General features: G+C 52.3%; 1 protein-coding gene across 1 annotated transcript in view; it reads right to left on the reverse strand.

The window, feature by feature from the left end:
• The window catches only part of ASTN1 (astrotactin 1), a 54874-nt gene that overhangs the window by 13639 nt on the left and 20464 nt on the right, over positions 1 to 20771 (reverse strand). Inside the window, exons 2-13 of the mRNA XM_066324713.1 lie at positions 18799 to 18986; positions 15191 to 15584; positions 13178 to 13324; positions 12622 to 12729; positions 11462 to 11611; positions 10505 to 10672; positions 10218 to 10302; positions 2557 to 2631; positions 1945 to 2082; positions 1472 to 1622; positions 639 to 805; positions 270 to 464 (exon numbers count right to left, since the gene is read on the reverse strand). Of these exons, the coding sequence (XP_066180810.1) occupies positions 270 to 464; positions 639 to 805; positions 1472 to 1622; positions 1945 to 2082; positions 2557 to 2631; positions 10218 to 10302; positions 10505 to 10672; positions 11462 to 11611; positions 12622 to 12729; positions 13178 to 13324; positions 15191 to 15584; positions 18799 to 18986 (1966 nt within the window). The remainder of the gene's footprint in view (positions 1 to 269; positions 465 to 638; positions 806 to 1471; positions 1623 to 1944; positions 2083 to 2556; positions 2632 to 10217; positions 10303 to 10504; positions 10673 to 11461; positions 11612 to 12621; positions 12730 to 13177; positions 13325 to 15190; positions 15585 to 18798; positions 18987 to 20771) is intronic.

The following is a 20771-nucleotide window of genomic DNA, read 5'->3' on the forward strand; positions in this document are numbered from 1 at the left end:
CATCCCCGCCAGCAAGTGACCCATCCCAAAAAAACACCTGGCACTTCTCCTTTCCTTCAGGCACAGATTAAAAAGATGTCTACTCTTGGTGGAAAGTGTCAGATGCACCCTCCCCACCAGCCCCTCCATCTTCTGCAAAGTGAAGCCAGACATGGATGGACCAGGCAGTCTGCTACGGCCCCACCCCAGGCTCTTTCCCATGCCTTCTTCTTGGAGAGGACGGTGAGGTCTGACCCTGCTGGGGTCCCCTCCCCATGTCTGCAACTCACCTGAATGTCCCTTTGAGCACCTGCCCCGGCGCCACCTCCTTGGAGTGGTTGTTGTAGCCATAGAAGATCTCCCCAAAGAGCGTCTGGTTCATGGGCAGCTCGCGGGGCTCCCCGCAGTCCCCGGCCTCGGGGCACGACTCCGAGATCAGCTGGCATGAGCGCCCATCCGTGCCCAGCTTGTAGTCCTCGATGCACCTGGGAAGCCAGCACAAGGGCCACTGTCAGCTGCAGCCCCCTCAGCACCGAGGACAGCCACGAGGACAGAGGAGAGCCCCTCCATCCCGACCCCACGAGCTCAGGGTGGCAGCAGCAATGGACAGCAGCACTCCGGGGGTGTCCAGGCGGCCAGGGAGGTGATGGGTCACTCACCCACAGAACATGAGGATGTTGTAGAGCAGGGGGTCTTCGGGCAGGGGGACCATCTGCTGCAGGCAGAGCTGCTCACAGCCCCCATTGAAGCCATCAGAGCAGTCCACACCGACGTGACGGTCGTAGCAGCCTGTGCCGTCCTTCATGGGGCTCAGCCCCGTCGGGCACTGCGGGGGTGGGGGAAGGAAGAGATGAAAACCTCTGGGAAGAAATCTGTCTCTGGGGCTGAGCTGGAGGGCAGGGCTCCAGCCTCGCTCTCCACTGGAAACTGCAGCCTGAGCAATGCTCAGGGGCTGCAGGAAGGACAGCACCATCCACAGCTGCAGGTATTCCTCCTGCACCACAGCCTCTCTGCACCCCTCAGGAGCATATCCCCTGAGGTGGGAGCCCTCCAAGCCATCCCCCACCAAGGCATTGTGCTGATATCAACCCCACTCTCCAGCAACCCAGCTCCAGTGACTGACAAAGCAGTGCTGCCCTTTCTGCCCCACACTCACAGCCTCTCCACCCCAATGCTCAGCTCTGGCAACACTGCACCCAGCCCCACAGACGCCCAGTTCTGGGGCAGAGCAGCTGTGGTGGTGACACACACGTGAGAGATATGGAGCTTCCCACACCGCCAAACAAACAGATGGCCCCTTACTGCCTCATGTGCGTGTGTATGTGTGAGCGTGCAGCAACAGAGGAGATGCCAGCCCACAAACATCATCCCGCTACAAAACCAACCTCAAAACATCCACCCCCAAGTGACAGTAAGGGAGGAAGGATTCCCTGTCCGGCCTCCCCTTCCTTGCTCAGAGCAGGGGAGCCTGCAGGCCCCTGGGGTCACGCACCACGCAGCCCGTGGAGTCCAGCTTGCGGTCTGAGATGCAGCGGAAGTTCTTGCTGCAGCCCCCGTTGTCCCGGGAGCAGTCACGGACAGGGCCGAAGGAGTCCAGGAGGACCTCCAGGCTGTCGAAGGAGGATGAGGTCATCAGCTCTTCCCTGCGAGGAGGGGGAAGAGGAGATGTGTCACCGCTTCAATGAGATGTTGTGGACGCGTGCGTGACCACGGCTGCTCCGTGGGTTTTTCCAGAGCTCAGGCTTTCCTCTGCCTCACAGTGAACTGGAGGGCAGCCAAGCTTTTAGAAGGATGCAGGAGCTACTGAGATGAGGAGGAATACTGCCAAAGGCTCGGCTTTGCAGGACGAAAGAGGGGCAGGTTAATGGTTGCACTAATGTCCACCTGCAAAGCGTGGGATGGGGATCCCAGCTCTATTTGCTGAAAAAGCCCTTCTGAACTCCCTCACCCTGCCGTGGCACCTACCTGACCTCCACTGCATCCTCCATCACTGTCATGTCAGTCTTGCACTTGGCTGAGGGGTTGATGGCCAGCTCAGCTGGTGGGATGACGAAGCTCTTGCTCAGGGGCAGCCACATGCCCTCCCCCAAGGTGTAGGTGAACCTGCCAGGGAGAGCAGCAAAGGCTGGCACAGAGGGAAACGCTGAGCCTGGAAGGCTGTCTCTGCCCAAATCCGAGCCCTCAAGCCTGCCTGCTCATTCTGCAGGGATGCCAGCCCAAACTAAGGTGTGTGGGCAGGGTAAAGTGGGGTGGCTCCTCCAAATACACCCAGTGATTCCCAAAAATTGCATGTAACTTAAGTAATTTTTTTAAAAAGGCATTTTCATTTTCCATAGATACCTTCCTTCAAAGCCTAAAACTCACTCTCCCCACAGTCAAAGAGGAGGAACTGACTGCTGGGTATCCAGCACTCACATGACAGCTGCAGGGGGATCTTCCCAGCCATGCTCTCATGTCCCCAGGAGGTGGCACAGGACAGCTGTGCTCAGCCCTGCTAGCTGGGCTACTGCATGCCTATATGCCCTGGGTTATATTTAAGCCCCAAAATGTGCTGAGCATGCTGGCTTCACCACTTACCGAAAAATCTTGTCCGAGGGCTGCTCGCCCAGCACCAAGTCAAAGCCCCGCTGGAAGATGGTGTATGGCCAAGGCCTGCAAAAGAAACCCAGGAGCATCACACCAGCATCGTGTCCCCACTGCTGCTCACAGCCCAAAATGCCCTGCTCAGCCCCCAAACCACAGGCAGAAAGGTCCAAGGGCAGGATGACTCCTAGGGTAGCCAGGACAAGGATAAAACAGCCTCAGATCTGAGATCTTCATTTTGGGGTCCCTGCAACATCAGATTCTCGTCCCAGCCCCAACCTGCCAATAGGCCAGGGATGTGTTGCATCTGTTATTTTGGGGTTCAGTGCACTCCAGCCATCCCCACATCCCTTTATGCTCGGTACCGCCTGCCTGGTCCTGTTTCAGGGATTTGCATCGCAGCTATTGAATTGCAAAAAGAAAACCAAACTGCAGCCCGACCCTTTCTCTGTGAGGCTTTTGCCAGGGAGGACATCAAGTCTGGAACCCCGGTTTCACCAGCTGCCCTATCACCCTTGTGTTTCACTGTTCCAGGAGGGGGACCTTTGCAGAATGGGCTGGAAGATAAGGTGGAAGCTTGGAGCCAAGCAGAAGGCTGGAGAGCTGGTGGCCCCATCCCCTCCATCCCTGCTGCTGTAGACAGCACAGGGTGACGAGTGATGAGCCACTAAGATTTGGAGGCCAGTGCCTTTCAGTGGGACACCCACGGCCATGACACCTCCGGGACATGAACCCCCAGCAGCACAGCCCTGTTGGCACACCATCACTTGCAGAGTGAGTCAGGCAACAGACCCAGCCGTGGTGGGCTTTGATTCAGGAACCATGAACCCTGCTCCCAAACCCTAAAACTCCAAATCCCCTTTGCAAGACCTCAGAACTAGGGAGAGGAGATTTTCCACCCCGTCACATCACTGCTGCTAAAATTCAGAGTCAAGAGTGTCAGGTGCCAGTGACAAGCCTTGGGATTTTCTCTCGAGGCAATTACAGCTCTCCTGCACAAGCAGTTTAATTTCTAATCTGAAGTGATTTCAGCAAGGACAAAAATAATAATAATAAAACCTTGACTGCAGGATTAGAGCACGCCTTCTCATTCCTCCGTTGGCACACAATGCTGTTTCCCTGTCCATCGGCTGCGAGCCGGGGATTACATTCAGCCCACAATCAGATTGCTTTGAATGAGGTCAGCTTCATCCAGAAAGAGATGTGCTCCTTGTGTCTCGCCAGCACCTTGAATGCTTCACTCCCCCACCTTCCAGTGCTCCTGCAGATGGGTTTTATTCTTGCTTCTGAGGAGCACGGCAGGCCGGGAACAAAGGCAGAGGCTGTACAGAAGCGAGGTATTGTTCCCCATCAACTCGGGTGGAAAAGTGGTTGTGGAGAGCTGCTCTTGGGTTGCAGCAGAGCTCAGTGCTGGGGCAGATGCTGTACAAGCACAGGGACTGCCAGACCTCTGCCTGGTGGCACATCTGTGAGCCCACGAATGTCAACACACCCAGGACAGGGAGCCAGTGTATCAGCACCCAAGCCATATTGTGTCCACCCAGGATTCAATTTCCAAATGTGGCTAAAATTCTTGTAATCATAGAGTCCTAGAATGGCCAGGGCTGAAAGGGACTTTAAAGATCATCACATTCTGCCCCTCTTCCACTAGACCAGGTTGCTCTATGCTCCATCCAGCCAGGCCTTGAACATTTCCAGGGATCCAGGGGCAGCCACAACTTCTCTGGGCACCCTGTGCCAGGGCCTCACCACCCTCACAGGGAACAATTTCATTCTAGCATGTAATCAAACCTGCCCTCTGTCAGTTTGAACCCATTACCCCTGATCCTAATGCTACGTGCCCTTGTTAGAAGTGATGATGGCTTTGATCCAGGGAAGAGGTTTCTGTGCTCCAGGAAAGGACATATGTGGCAACACTTTTCCCTTACCTGGGGTCAAAAAAAGACCCTTAAATGCAATATTCAGCCTTTAGCTACATCCCTACAGGGTAAGGGATGGTCAGTGTTGGCAGGCACCCCTGGGTCTGTGAAGACATGGGCCTTCTGCTGAAAGGCCCTGAGATGTCCTCCATACAAGAACTCCAGCTCAACAAGAGACACTTACCCATCCTCATCTCCAAGGAAGCTCTGCAGAAGCTCAGCACTGGTATTTCCAGCCTTGCACTCTTGCTGACTTACGTCTCCTGCTGCAGAGGACAGGGCAGCATCTCCTCCCCCAGGCACACCTTACCTCCCCCATTGCTGCCTTTTGTCACCATTTCACCTCCTCCTTCCTCTGTGTGTGTCTCCACACGGCTGCCTCCCTCCCCGCGTGGATGTGTCCTCCCCGGCACGGATGTCTCACTCCCCTCCCTGCTTTCTGCCATCACTGGAGGCACCTTGCTGCTCTGCTTTGGGTTATTCTTGTTGGGTATTTTGGTTACAATGGCTTTCAGAGCTCCCAAAGAAAAGTGAGACTGATCAGCAGCTCTGCAGCTGACCAGGTTCGGCTAAATGGGCCAGAAACCTCAGCTTCTTGCAAGCCTTGGCACTCAGGTAGGCATCTGAAACAACAGAATGGGGATTACCAGGGCACCTGAGAACCAGAAAAATTCCCCAAACTCAGCCAACAAGTTCCCAAGGCCAAAGTGCTGCCAGTGGATCCCCAGGACAATCTTGAGCCTCTTGGCTTTTCTAGCTGGACCATTATCTGGATACTTTGCTTCACATCTGGGCTTGAGTGGAGGCTCACAAAACACCTGCTAAGCCCTCCCAACCTGGAGCTGCTGGTGATGCTTTGAACCAGCTCAACAGGGCCCTGGCCATGCTTAAATTGCAGCTCCCAGGGGATGAGGCCAGACTGACTTGTACCATCAGGAACTGTGCTCCAGCTTGTCCCCACTGCCTGCAAAACTCTTGCAGATGAGCTGGGTGGGATGAGGAATAAACCCAGTGCTGGCAGGATGCAACCACCACGAGCTAACCTGGAGCAGCTGGTTTGAGGGGAGCTGGCAGGAGGCTGGAGCAGGTGCAGGAGAGGGTCTTTGCAGAAGGCACAAGAAGCTGCTGCACGGGAGTGTGACTGAAATGTCACTGGAGGAGAAAGTTGTTACACGCCGGAATAGGTGACTTCACATCTGGCTCCCTGACCTTCTGTGCTCTTCAGGGTTTCCAACCAAGGATGGCCATGCCCAGGGTGGACAGACCAGAACACACCCACAGCATCTGCTGCACCCCAGGACCCCAAAGTGGGGACCCATGAAGACCCAGAACCGCCCTGATGGCAGCAGAGCATCGAGTGACATCTCCACTCAGGAATGCCCTCCCCAGCTTCACTTCACTTTGCACCAGCTTTGCTCGGGTTTCAGCTGCTGATGGCTCTCCCCTTCCCATCCCAGCCCCCTCCCCTTTGCCATCCCTTCCTTGCAAGCAGCTCTTTATTAAAAATGCTAATGCCGGCACTTTCTCCCTGGGCTGCCCGTAAATCTACGAGGAGGATGAGGCGGGGGGGGGGGAGAAGGGGCACGGGTGGTTTGGTGAAAGGATCTCAAAGAACGAGGAGCTTTTCATCAGGCTGTCCTCCAGCTCGCAAAGCCGAGGCACACAGCAGGGGATGGAGAGAGGCAAAGGGGGGAAAAAAAAAAAAAGATAAAAAAAGACAAAAAAAGGGGTGGGGTAGGGGGGAAAAAGAGAGAGAAATAAAGACTTTAAGCAGGAAAACTGCTGTCCTTGTCACTTCAGTGTGTCCCTCGCTCTTCTGTGGGTTGGGGATGTGATAAGACGAGCAGGTGCACAGCCAGGATGGGGATATCTGTGTGTGGAAGAGGCAGGATGGGGAAGGGATGGAAAAGGAGAGTATCTGGGTGAGCAGGGCACAGGTTGATGTACTGATTCGGGTCCTGTGCTGGAAAAAAACATCTGCAAGGCTGCAGGTGGGGGAGCAAAACTGTGGTGGGACAATTTCCCAACAGTTATTAGCAGGATGAGAAGCACCCAGCCTGACATGTTCACTGTATCACCTTAAACTGCCTTAAAACCTCCCCAGGCCAGGGTGAAGCCTATTACAAATTAAAAGAGCACACTTAAACGCAGAGCACCTTAAATCTCTACGGGGAGGCTGAAAAGTTCGCCCAGGGAACTGCAAGTGGGGAGGGGAAAGGTGTGAGATGCATCTAAGGGCTGGGGAGAACAAAAGCAGGCAGGTAACAGTTTATTAACTAAAGACAGAACGAGCTGATTCGATTTTTTGCCAAGTCACACCACAAAAAGAAGGGCAGAAACTTGGTCTGATGAGCAAAGATGAAGTGTGGCTGGTAGGATTGCTAGAAACTGCATCCTCCTCAAGGAACATTAGAGTAAGAGTCGAAAAGCAGCTAATTAACAATGCATATCAAAGTAGGGAAACAGACTGTGAGCACACTAACAGCACCAGACAGATTTGCTTAGAACAGGCAAAGAGCAGCACACACCCAAAAAAACCCAAAAAAACCAAAAAAAACCCCAGACCTGATCAAATGTATCTGCAACCCATGATCAAAAAGATCTGAGATTTTGGAAAACCGAAGATTTAGGGTCTGGACACATTGGGTAAAAGATGCAGTGCGGAGGCGTGCATCTCAGTCTGGTACCCAAAATACACACAACACAAAAAGCTTCTCACTGCCATCACCAATAAAGTACAAAGATGAGCTTGCCTTCATGAGCAAAATTAGATGCTACTGAGGGAACAGACACCGAGTCAACTTGTCATCACTGTAAATAAAAACAAACCAGCGGCAAAACTATTTAAACCAAAGGGTTGAAATGAATTTTCAGTTAAAAAGGCCACTCGGGGAAAACAGAGGAGGTCATATCCAGAACACGCCATTGCCAAGGGATTTGGCAAATCCTGCTTTGTTGACCAAGCACCAGTGTGGTTTTTCTAGGGACTGAGCTGTGGCAGCAGCACATCACTCCAATATTGGAGGGTCCAGAGCATATTAGACAAACAATAGTCAGAAATGTCTCAGGCACAGCTGATCTCACCTTGGGATGGGGGAGAGAGCAGAAGATTTGCAGACATCTCTTTCAGGTGAGCCTGCAAGCCACCTGGTTGGGCTGGAACTGGGAGTAAGCTGACAAGCCCAGCAAAAAACAGCATGGCAGCTCAACCTCTACCCCAAAAAACCCTAAATACCAGCTTACAGCTACAAGTTACTCAGTCAAATGGGCTCTGACAAGATGGTTCTCTTAGGCTAAAGCGACTTCACCACAGTCATGACCTTGTGGAGGCCAAAGGTTCATGCAAAAGGGACCTCCAGCCATCACAGGCCCTCCCAGGCAGAGCTGCACTAAGCAGCACCTGGACATCAGGACCAGAAAGCAGAAAAGGAAAAAGACTCTCATTAAACACCAAGGTGCCCTGGGCATCACAATGCTTAGTGTGAACATGCTTTCAAGAGCCCCTAAAAATAGTGGAAGCTACAGGCAGGGATCATGAAGTGTGGTTTCAGCTGCTACCATTGTTTTATGAAACAAAAATCTGACAAGTTCAACGAAGAAACACACAAAATGACCAGAGTTTCAAGAGGCTTGAGAGAGTTTTCTAAGGATGGTGACACTGCAGCATTGGAGCCTTCTTGAGAGCCCAGAGAAGGGTAGAAGGACTTTGACGTGGTCTAGGGCCATGCTGCACCTTGGGGAGAAAGAGAACTGCAAGGTTTCTCTACCCCAACAGAAAAATATTTTGGAAATGCTGCACATAATTTGTCATAGCCAACTCTGGTATATAAGAAGAAACACAATACAAGATGTACCCTGGCCAGGTATGAATCCTGTTGCAGATTCATAAAAGGCAGAGAGAAAGCTCCTGGGGGAGCATCAAGCTGCAGATAGGTCTAAAAATGCGGCCCCAAGTCCCCCAGAGGAACAGAGGAGGTCCTGAGCACCTTTCAGTTGGGCACTGCTGAGACCAAAGCTGGGTCAGGAGATGCAAACAGGTCAGGGGGCTTCAGGAACGTATTGGTCTTTCTTGCGCTTGGCTTGTCTCCTGCTTGTTGCCATCTATATTTTTTCCCAATTTACCCGAAAGCAGCATCTTTTTCTCCACTTTGACTTAACAAAGTAAAGCAGATAAATCAGGAAAAGACTGGAGAAGAGCAGTGTACAGGAAGAAAAGCGTGAAGCTGCCGACCCACACTCAGAAGCAAAGGAAAAGCACAGGGTCAGGAAGCAAATGTTTCTCTACAGTGTTTATCTGTTTTTATTCCTAGCCTCAATGGACAAAGTTATCTGCTAATTTGCTTTTTCAAGGTGGTGGGGCCCAACACACTGCTGTGATGGAGGCCAAGGCTGGCACCAAAGCCATAAGTGGCTGTGGGCTCTTTCCAGCCCACTATGAGACACTCCTAAACAAAACACCTCCCAAAACAGGCAAATCCCTGGCAGGGGAATAACCCCTCGCACACCACAGCCCATTGCTCAGTGCCTCTTATGAGATGGCACAGAGCAGCTGGGGACATTCTTCTTGGACACTGCTCCCTGGGGACAAACAGCACACAGATCTGTATTTCTGCCTGTATTTCCCTTCCCCAGCAGGGAACCCGGCAGAGGTTTGGGGACCATCACCACCCCACACAGCACATCCCCAGTGTGGGGCCACCTGTGCCACCAGCATCCCCCTGGCTCAGGGCACCCAGAGCAACAACTTGTCCAACACAGCTGGTGCTCCACGCTGGGTTTAGTTGATAAACTGCCTTTAAAATGATAAAAAACAGAGAGGGGGCTGGGGATGGAGCAGCAGTGCTCTCCCCAGGCCCCAGTTCAAAGGGACACAGCAGGGCTGTACTGACAGCCCCCACTGCTGCCATCCCCCAGCACAGCAGCATGGCAGGGGAGATACCAAGCCCAGCCTTTGATGAATTTTCTCATCCCACTGTGAAGACTATTAACTTCAGACACGTGCAGGACCGCCACTGATCCAGCTGTGGCGTAATGAGATAAGGAGGGGTAAAAAAAAAGGGTTTGGGGGTGCTGCTGCACGTGGGACATCTGAATTTTGGGGATGCCTTGGCTTTCTGCACACCACCTCCAGCTATTCCTGGGAGGCCCCAGCTGCACATCACAGCCCTGGGAGTGCGGAGGGACAGATGGAGCACCCCCTTGAGGGTCACAGAGAGATGGGAACTTTTGGAATCCACCACCGAATTGCTGCTGAAACGTCAGGAAAATTTCCTTTAGCACCTCCAGGTGTGTAAAGCTTGGAGCAGGGGGTGACTCCTCTGTTCCCTCAGACACAGCACCAAAGCATTTAATTTTCCCAGTTTTCAACAGGGATCTCAGCCCGACCTCAGCCCTCCTCTGATGCCTCACACACCCCAAACAAAAGCCCCACAAAGCACAGGATGCCCAAGACAGCGCACGCAATGGCGGGAGGAACAGCCTCAATCTTCTCCAGGGGGTGTTTAAAATGTGACAATGGCCTCTTGTTCATCCTTCCTGATTATTTCAAAGAGTAGAAATCCTCGCCTCCCGCAGACCTGCTGCAGAGCACAGTCCTGTGCTGACCTCACAATTCACTGAGGTGCCTCCAACTCTGCCACTGAGAAGTTACCACAGCTGTGGTAAGGAGCTGTGGAAGCCTAGCAGCTCATGTGAGGACACTCCACGCGTGAGGACACCCCGAGTCTGGGCACTCACCCCTGGTTTGTTCCCCACTCGTTCCGGATGCAGAGATGCTTGTGCACAGGGTCCTTCATATAACCTTCATAGCAGAGACATTCCCCTGTGGAGACAGGGACATGGGGGACACGGGACAACGCACGTGGGAAGGCTTTCCATGTGAAAAGTGCAGCCTGCAGCCACCCCAGCACACCCAGCAGCTCCCTACTGCACACGGAGAAGGTGAGGCAGCACCCTCCCACCACAGCTGGGTTGAGGAGGCAGAGGAGAGCTCACAAGCCCACCCCAACCTCAGGAACACTTACCAGTCTCAGGGTCACACTGGTGCTCACAGGGGTCGAGGAGGCGCCGGGCGCAGAGGTCCAGGGCCCAGGGCCCACTGGAGTTTTGCTGTGAGAAGAGGACGACCTGTGCTGGGTTCAGCCAGTCACTGGCATCCAGCTGGCTCCCCTCCAGCAGGATGAACCGGCTTCCTGCCACCGAGACAAGGGGAGTCAGTGTAAGGACCCTCCATCTGCTGTACCCTCCATCCCATGATGGTGCCCTGCATCCCATCCATCCCGTGATGTTTCCCTCCCATCCTGTGATGGATCCCTCCATCCCCTGCCCATTCACTCCACGCTGAGAAAGTCCCCTCTGTCCCACAAGGAATCCTCTGTGCTGTGCCCATCCTGTCTGCTGTATGACAGCCCGCTCCAGCCCACACCTGTCTTCTCCCTCCATCCTGTGCCTTTCCCCTCTGTCCCACAGCAGCCACCTCCATCCCACACCCCTCCCCTTGGTCCCACACTGAGGGCTGACCCCTCTGTCCCACAATGTCCTTCATCCCATGATGATCCATTTAATCCCACATCCATTCCCCTCCAGCCCACAATAATCTCCTCCTTTGCCCTATGCCCATCCCCTCCATTCTGCAGCAAGCCCTGTGTCCCACAACAGCCATCTCCACCCTGTGTCTGTCTCTTCTGTCCTGTGCCTATCCCCTCCATCCTGTACCACCCCATCCCTTGCTCCCAACATCTCACCCTCCATCTCACACCAATCCCTTCTGTCATGGACCCACCTGCTTCATCCCCCTCTGTCTTCCACCCATCCCCTCTGTCCTGTGCCCATACCCTCCATCCCACGCCCATTCCCTGTGTCCTGCACTGTGCCCTCCATCCATGCCTGTCCCCTCTGTCCTGCACCCATCCTGTCCCTCTGGTCCATTAAACCTTACAGAGTGGGGCAGGGAGAAACGGGTCAGGCCACGGGGTGCTCACCATCTGCAATCAGATGCTCAGGGACGTGGAGGGTGATCTTGACGACGAGGGGACAGTTCATGTGGGAAGAGCACACCAGGCTGATGACACAGCTCGTCACACTGATGAGGGTCAGCGTGGTCTTGTTCACAGGGCTTCGGGGAGACCCCACTGCAAAACACAGGGGCACGGTCACACCTGACACCTGAGGGACCCAGGAAGATCTTTGGGTGCAGCCAGGGGACCTCAGGATGCAGAGACCCTGCCCAGCCCCCTGGAAATCCAGCATCAATCAAAATCAAATGGAATCACTTTGGACTTTGAAGAACACGAAGCAGCCTTTGCCATGGGACTCTCCATCCCTCTCTCCCGCTGTGATCAAGATCTTCCTGATCCCCCAGAGCCCTGGCTCTCCCACACCCTCTGCTGCACCATGCTGAGAACTTTGCAGCAGCAGAGCTTTAAAGCAGAGCAGTGATATTAGTGAAAAAAAGGTAAATGCAGTATCCTGGTTTTCCCCACTCTTCGGCACTTCACTCAGGTTAATTTTCTCATGACAACAGGCTCATTTGATGCTCTTGAAAAAGCAATAGAGAACTCTAACTGCTCAGGGCATGCAGGTCTTTGACTTTTAATCTTTCAGCTGAAGAAGCTGAGTGGAAAACAAACTGGCTGGAGACAAAGCCTGAATCAGCTGAAGGAGATGGCTCCCAGTCTTGCCACTCCCAAAGAAACAAGGCATCACCCAGCAAACGAGGCTCAATGAGGGAAAACAGACAACTAACTTTCCTCTTGGGAACAGGAAACCTCCTCAAGGGATGGTGCAGGGCAGTGGGGCAAGACTCCTGCCTGGGGACTGGAGATGTTCCCAGCCTCTGGTGCACGTACAGCTGGTGTGTGCATGATGCACAGGAACGCACGGGCCAGCCTTTGAAGCGTGTTACTCATTAATATACACCAGTGCCCAGCACAAGCCTCCAGCAAAACATCAGAATTTATTTCATCCTCTGCTGAGAAAGTCCACTGGAGAGCAGCAGCAGCCTGCTGCGAAGCAGGGACTGGTGCCTGCCTGCGGCAGCTGGGATTGCAATTGGGTTTCCATCTTTTTTGCCAACGCAAAGTCTCCAAACCCAGAGAAGCAATGGCAAATAAGGCAAGGGGGGTCGTGGCTCATCACCCACCTCGGCTGCGCCTCCGGCTCCGTGAGGGGTCCGTGTAGAAGGTCAGCTGAGGATCGGTGTCTGCCTCTGTCCCTGAGTCCCCCTCAGGGTTGAGAAACGCTGAGCCAGCTGCAGGGGACACTGAGTGTAGTCATGGAGGGGTTGGCACCGTGCCACCCCAAGCCTTGGCATCCTACACCACCCTTCAGGGAAAGCCTTGCACTAAAAACCAGGAGCCCCATCTGCCAGGTACAGCAGGGACAGCATCTGCTCCCCTTCCCACCACACACAGCCAGACCTCCCCACCACGGGTTACCTTGCAGCTTTCCCCCGTGGCTGTGCCAGTATCCTGTAGCATTTACTGGGGCAAACACCATCTGCATCTTTGTACACAACCCACCCAACACCATCTGCAACTTTGCAGGCACCACGTTTCCCGTTTCTCCCCACCCAAACCCTCTTTTCCATGCTCTCTCCCAACTCTGGTCCTGTTTCTCCATCGCAGGAGAGGGTGGGTTGCTGGAATGTGGGTGGGTGGAAGGCCCAGGCCCCCCATGCACCCCGGGGCCCGCCCTACCTCGCGCTTTGTTGTTGATGCGCTTGCGCTGGCTGCTGGAGGTGTGGGACAGCAGCGTGGCCTGCTGGTGGTTCGAGTCCACGGGGCTGGTGGCAATGATGTTGTCCTTGTACTTGTTCATCAGGGACAGCTTGGCATTGTCACTCCCTGAGCAGGAAGAATTGAAGGCAAAATATTTCAGGGATGAAGATTTTCTAAAAGGGAGGGAGGTGGGAGAAAGGTTTCCTTGGATCCATCTCCAAATCACCCTGAGGGGATCGAGGTGCTGAAGCCAATGAGCTGAGCTGCCCCCAGTGCACACTCATGAGCAGCTCAAATCCTGAAGAGGACTGGCACTTCCACCAAACTAGCCAAAAGCTGAGATTTAACACTCAGCCTCCCAGGGCACTTCTTCATATGCAGGAGAGCTTTAGGCACCACACTGTGATCTTCCCAAACTCTGCCTCAGTTGGAAAGGCTCTATCCGGATGGCTCAGTTAGTGATATGACCAAAGAACAGGTTTGTTATAAGCCTGAAAGAATCCCTGCTGGTGATCAGAAGGCAGCTCTGAATCACTCTGACGGCAAGTAAAAATTTGCTACTAAAAACCTCACCTGAAGAAGACACCAGAAATCTGGAGATACAGAAGGGAAGTTTGGGGGTCACGACGGGAGAGCATGGAGGGAACCTTGTGCTGGTTATCAACCACAAAGCTGCACTGTCCCAGCCATGTCCACTCAGCAGGGACTGCTCTCAACTGGCTGCAAGGTCTCCTGGCAATGGAAGTGCCTTCAGGGGAATACCAACATCTCACACCCAATGAAAACCCAGAGAAACAGGGGAGATGCTCCAGGGAAAACACATGCATGGAACCGCAGAGTGAAGAAAAGATGGAAAGTATTGAAACCTTGGAAACTTAGATTTCAAGGTTTTAGTATATAGTGATATATATGGGGCAATATAGAGGATTAAAGGCATTGTCTAAGTCCTCCTTCTTCACCTTCTCCTTCTTGCTTTCGGGTGTTTTTTTCTAATTGGGTGAAAAAGGACTGCATTGCAGACCTTGTGTGGTCATTTATTGGGTTAAAAGTATAAATAATATAGGTGTCATCTCGTTATTGGGTGATTAACGTTTAGACAACCTTGGAAAGAGTTAGAGACATCTCCATTTTTCTAACTTGCTAGTTAGAGCTCACAGCTCGTGAGGCTGTAATATAGATAAGGATTAATAAAGATTGAGTCTGAACACAAAAATGCGACTCCCATGTGTTGCAGTAGGACACGAAATAAAGATGTTTCCAGTCAGAAGGCAGTAGAAATCAGAAGGCTTTCTTTACAATTCATTCAGCCCTTTTATAACACGCTGCTCTAAGAAGGCACATTTTTGGTCCATAGGACTGCCACCTCTCCCATTGGCTAAGTAACAGAAATAGCAAACAACACCTGTTGTTATGGGAAAGGAATATTGCTTACACAAGGTTGTCCTGGGAAAACGAAAACTGTTGAAAAGTGTTGGGATTTTTTTAGAGAGTGTTACATTTGTATTGATTGAGAGTGAGCAATTCCAGACTGGGCCCTTTGGCCTGCAGGGCCTGTGGGCCCCTGAGTCCACAGGGGCTGCAGGCCACAGTGACGCAGTTAGAAATTCACAGTTTATATAAAGGTGTTCTGGGAAGTAGTGGGTTTCTAAATGTAGAATTGTAGTTCTAACACTTTAGCCACCTTAAGACATAGATAAATAAGGGTTGTTTGCATTCTTTGTATAGCCTGTAACTGTAAACTATGTAGTGAACCTATATAACTTGCCGTGGGCTGATAATAAAGGGGAATTCAACATGGAGGCCGTATCGGTTAGGTGTGTCGTCTGTTCTGTCCAATCTCCTAATAGTTAGGGACCCTTGCTGCAGAAAAGTTTCCCTTGAGAAGAGCTAGCTTCTCAAGCTCAGAAAGTGTCGAGCTCACACCCGTGTATTAATCCCGTCTCTAACACGAAGAAGAGAAGATAAGAAGCAGGAGGAAAAGACCCAGCTCACCTGGCGTGAGGTCCATGCTGGCCTTCTCGTTGCAGCCCTGCAGCGAGTCCAGGGTGCGGGTGACCTGGCTGGCGAAGTCCTCGCCGCCGTTCATGCACTCGCGCTGGAGGTGGTGCCGCAGGTCGGTGATGTCGTACTCGTAGCCGTCCAGGATGGGCGTCTCGCGGATGCTGAGCGTCCCGCTGGAGTTGTGGCCCTGCACGCGGGCGTTGCGCAGGCTCTCCCGCCCGTGGCCCCCGATCAGCACGGACGGGATGTAGTGGATCTCGTTGGCCGCCTCGGCGCTGGCGCTCTTCTGGGGCTGCGGCACCCGGCGCCGCTTGCACCAGCGCCGGCGCGTGTAGAGGATCATCACCAGGCAGAGGATGGAGAGCAGCAGGGCGATCATCCCTCCCTGCGGGCACAGGCATGGGCAGGGTCAGCCACTCCCCGGGACACAAACACCGCCAGGGTGGCCTAGAGTTGGAGCAGCAATGGAGTTGGAGAGGGGAGCTCGATCACCAAGAGTCTGCTGCCACCCGGAGCACCCAGCACTGGCCAAAGGCACCCAGCTGGAGCCTGCCTTGGGCTGGACCAGTTCTGAAGTTGCCACCGAGGCATGAAAAAGCAGCATTTAAGGCAAAGCGTCTTTTGTTTTACTCTCCTGGCTTTGAAAACAGAGATCAGCTTTATTCCAGGCAAATAATGCTCCTACGGGCAACTTTTCTGACCCATTTCCAACCGGTTTCACTGCTGTCACTCTCAATCTTGGGAGATTTTCCCAGAGTACCCAGCAGAAATTGCAGCACAGATTAAAAGATATCAAGGTTTGAGACAGGACTGAAGAGTTGTCTGGGAAACACGTTTGGGGAAAGGGGCTGAAAAAGCTCCTGTCCCACAGGGACGGACCCCAAAACTGCACCTGGCCCTGCCGTCCTGCCACTGTCCCCAAGATCACCCTCCTGCAAGACATCACTGTACACAGATAGAGAGCGGTGAGATGAAAGCCCCAAACTGGCCCTTTATGCGCAATCTGCCAAGAATAATAACAATAATAACAATAAAAAGCATGTGGAGACAGCTAAGAGCTCAGAGTCCATCCACAGCTCCAGTCTCCCTCCTCTTTTCTATGCAACAGGTGATCTTGAGAAAATAAAATAATAGTAATAATCTGCTCCATTAGGATAAAACATTAGGGGAATTATTGAATGAGAAGCAGGAGAGGCAGATGGAAAAGGAAGTTTAATGGCCATTACAGTTTAACCCACTTCCATTTCCAGAATAATGGAGCTGTGATGCACTCTCCCAGCTTCCTTCCCAACTTTCTTTAAAAACAGGGGGAAAAAAAAGAAAGAAGAAGAGGAAACGAACTCCAGTGATTCAGGAGACCAGCAGTCCTGCAGAAGTTGGGAGGCTGGCTGGCATCTTTCTGGTCAGGGAGCCTACAGCCAAGAGGTTGGAAAATCTTGCTGGGGCTAAAAACTGTCCCTGGATCATAGAAATCACAGAATCCTACAATGGTTTTGATTGGTAGGGACCTAAAGTTCATCTCAGCCCTTGCCAAAAGCAGGGACAAGCCTTGTCCAACCTGGCCTTGAACGCTTCCAGAAATGGGGAAACCACAGCTTGTCCCAGCAACCTGTGCCAGGGCCTCACCACCCTCACAGGGAAGAACTTCTTTCCAATATCTAATCTCTGTATCAGTCTAATTCCACCACTACAGGCCTTTGTATAATGTGCCTGGGACAGTCCTGCAGAATCTTTAGTGGCAAAGTGGAAGCCTAATTCTGTATCATGCTCCAATCCCTGTGAGTTCCTGTGATCCATAAATAAGTGGGGATTATCCCCATCCCCACCAGAGATGCCTCCTCCTCTGTCATGGCTCTCCATCAGCCTGGAGAAAGTCCACCTGCAGATGGCATGACAAGTAGTAGGAATTCCAGGGCATTCCTGGCTCTCCTTCTCCCTGTGTATGCATATTAAATCCCTCAAACATCAGTGAGCTCTGCCACACGCCTGCGCTGGTGAACAGGACAGACCAAGCTGGAGCTCGAATCTGGTGGATGCTCATTCTTTTCAGGCAGTGGTTGTGGGTTCACAAAAGAGACCTGTTATTTCATTGAAACTGAATTTCTTCTGCCTCGGTCGTCTGAGAGCTCAAATTATCCCTGAGAAAAGCAGCCTGTGGACTCTTGAGATTTCAAGAGGCTCTGAGAGGAGGAGGAAAGCTAGAACTGAAGTCTCCCCCATACTTTGCCTATTGGAGAGGGTCAGACCACCACCTCACACGGCAGTTTTCCCTGCACAGGAGCACAGAAATCCCATTACCTCACCCAGTCCAGCATCCACGTGATGGCTGTGAGAGGAGCCCTGCACCGGATGGGTGTGGGAGTGCTCATTGCCCCGTCGTGGATCTTGATGGATACAACCCCTCCCTCACACTTCTTCCCTTGGCAACCACAGAGCAAAGAAAGGAAATCAGCCTTGAAAACTCCACGTGATCCTGACTCCTGGCAGAAAAGCCAACCTCTATTTGTCAGGGAGTTAAGGATGTTGTCAGAGCAGAGCTGAGAGTGATGGGCAAGAAAGGGCAGAAGAGGACTCAATCTGCATTTGCACATTTTGGTATGACAGCAATGAGTTGTAGATATCCTTTTCATCAGCTCGATAACAAGCCTTGATCCAAGCACTTCTGCCTTGATCTTGGGATACAGCAGTGCCCAAGAAGACCAAGACCAAGGCAGGGCCAGCCTCTCCAGAGGCGATGCACCCTCTTAGGAGCAGCTGTGAATGGACAGTAAAATACAGATAATGGTGCAAGATGTTTTTGGGAGTGGCTTTGCAAACAATTTTTTTTTCTCTCAGACTAATCAAGCACAAATGATGGAGGAGAAATCTGGCCTTGGGCTGCAATCTGGAAGAGCAATTGAAGTTCTTATTAGGGTAGACACCACTGAACAGCCTGTTTGCAGCCTCGGCAACTCATTGTCTCCAGCTAATTATCTTCCAGTGGCACAAATTGTAGGATTCTTCAAATTTTTTCCCAACACAACCGAAAAAAAGCACAAAACAATCAACACACCACAGATCTTCCCCCAACACACAGATCTCTCCTTTCTCTGCCTTTAAAACCTTGTCTCTGTGTAGCTGAGTGGAGTATTGCTGTGCAACCTCGACACATGAAACAATGGCCACGGGGCTGCCACGCCGTGGTGGAAAGAAGTGGTGGTGACATTCCCTGGTGGCACTGTGACACACGCTGTGCATCAGGGCAGAAGGCAGCAGGCAGCATGCGCTGGGCAAAGGGCTCCTTTGAGTCAATGTGAATTAACCCTGAGTTAACGTGGTTGAGACCTTCAAAGCGCAGAACCCCCAGGGATGAAGGCACCCCACAAATGTATTTTCAAAGTGATTCAAACTGAGGGAGAGGTTTAAAGCAGCCTGTGAAGGCACTTAGCATTCCCCACTCAAGAGTGGTGCTCAGGGCATCCTAACCACTCCGAAGGTGGGCACATTCCCCATCCTAGGGCAGCTGGAGCCAGATGGGGAAATAAAGGGCCTTTCAAAAGCCACTGTATTTTCCACAGGCTTCTGGACATCTAAACAGGGGCTGCCTCCCCATCACATACCATGACAGAGATGTGGAGGATCCTCAGCTCCTCCTCTGCTGACTCAGTCTGGGGCTCCTCCGTGGGGTCGAAGCCGGGCAGGTTGGGGGCCCCGTCCTGGTGGTGGATGTGGAAGAGCAAGGTGCCGTTCTCCAGCCACTGCTGCCGCCAGCGCACCAGCGGGATGTCATCCGTGTTCCCCGAAATCTCTGCAAGAGCAAAGCTGGTCAGGGGGCAAATGGGGAGCAGAGGGCTCATGGGAGGTGTTCAACTCTTACCAAAAAAAAACGGGTGCAGGGACCAAAGGATGCACAACCTCCAGCCACCTTGTGCCAGCACCAGGGCTGTCCCTAGGTAAATCACAACCTGAACGGCTAAAGGGAGTAAAAACATATTTCTGGGTATAATCCAAATGTGGGCCTCTCCAAAAATCCAGCTGTGCTGCAGGGAGACAGCACTTACTGACAGCAGTAACCCAGCAGTGTCCTTCCAGCTCTAATTTGGACAGTTTTCACCCACACGCTCTGTGTTAAACACGGCTTCAGACATTGGGAACACAGGATACAGCACAAGTGCTCCAGCAGCATGATGGGATCACTGGGACCACATCACAAATTATTGCAGACAAAATATTTACCATCCTTTGTGAACAGCGAAACTGAATGTGGCTGCAATTTCAGCGGTTTTCAGTTTTCAATCATTTTTTACAGCTCTCCAGCCAGGACTCAGCCCAGAGACCTGCAGAGGTACCTGCAGCTTCTGCCCAAGCAGCCCTATTTTCCCTAAGTACCTTCAATTCCAGAGTTTGGGGCAGTGAGACAGGTAGATGGACAAAGCTGGGCTGTCACGGCGGTAGAGGACACCCAGGCAGGAAGGGAAGCTGAGGACAGGGACATGACACATGCTCCAGGACACTAAAAGCCAAATCAAACTTAATTTACCTGGCTGGCTCCAAAATTTCAGGGACATCCTACAGCTGGGACTCAGCCAAAGACAGAGTAACACCAGTACCTCTCCCTAGGAGAGATGGGCACTGTTTTAATCACTATCTCCTCCTCAGACCAGATCAACTTAATCACCATCTCACACCGCCTCGATCTCAGCCATCAGCTCAAGCCTGTTAGCTGCTTTTTTTTTGTGAAAATAGCAGATTTTGTTGGGACAACCGGAAAAAACACAATGAGCTTCCCACTGAGGCTTAGCCCTCCCTCCTCTATCTGCCCCATTGACGGCAACGGGAAATCGCCCGTCTCACTTTGCAAATTATCATCTTTATTCTGCTTGTTTCATGCTGCCTTTCAAATGAAAACTGGAATTCAATTACAGTGCTGAAAAACAACATTTTAAATTCGCTGTTAATTAATTTCATTAGGCTGCCTTAAGTGAGCTGGCTGCTGGGGGAGAGGAGGGGCGAGAAGAGGGGGCAAAATCTGCATCAGGAACCAGGCGAACCCTCCCAAACTGATTTGATTAATCAAAAGGCACATCAGCCCCAGCGAGTGAGTTGGCAGATTGTCTGTGCTCAGCACGGGCCGTGTTTCTGGCGGTGCTCAGTGCACTCGGGGTGTCCCCAGCACAGGGATGCTGCTGAGCGCTCCACAGAGCTGCCGGGAAGCAAAATCCAGAGTTAAGTCACCAGGAAGCCAGAAGCACTTTTGAAATTCCCTCTAACTGCTGAGCTATGTGTTTAGGGACACTGATCCCCTTTGGAAAAAAAAAAAAGCCGGTGCTGGCAGGCGGGAGGATTTGAAGCAGCACATCTCCTCCTCTCCCACATGGTCTTTATTCATGGACTGAGAGGGGAAAACAAGCTCGCCCGCTCTGCCAACTCCCCACGGCTTCTCAACTTCGTATGAACCAGCTCAAATGGAAGAAAACACTCTCCCTGCACCTGCCTGCTAACGTGAAATTAGAAGTAATTAAGGCAAGAGCTTTTATGCACAGCAGGAGCTCTACGTACTGACATTTGGAAAAAATGTAAATACCAGCGTTTG

The sequence above is a fragment of the Sylvia atricapilla genome, chromosome 9 (genome assembly GCF_009819655.1).
Source record: "Sylvia atricapilla isolate bSylAtr1 chromosome 9, bSylAtr1.pri, whole genome shotgun sequence".
NCBI classification, from domain to species: Eukaryota; Metazoa; Chordata; class Aves; order Passeriformes; family Sylviidae; genus Sylvia; species Sylvia atricapilla.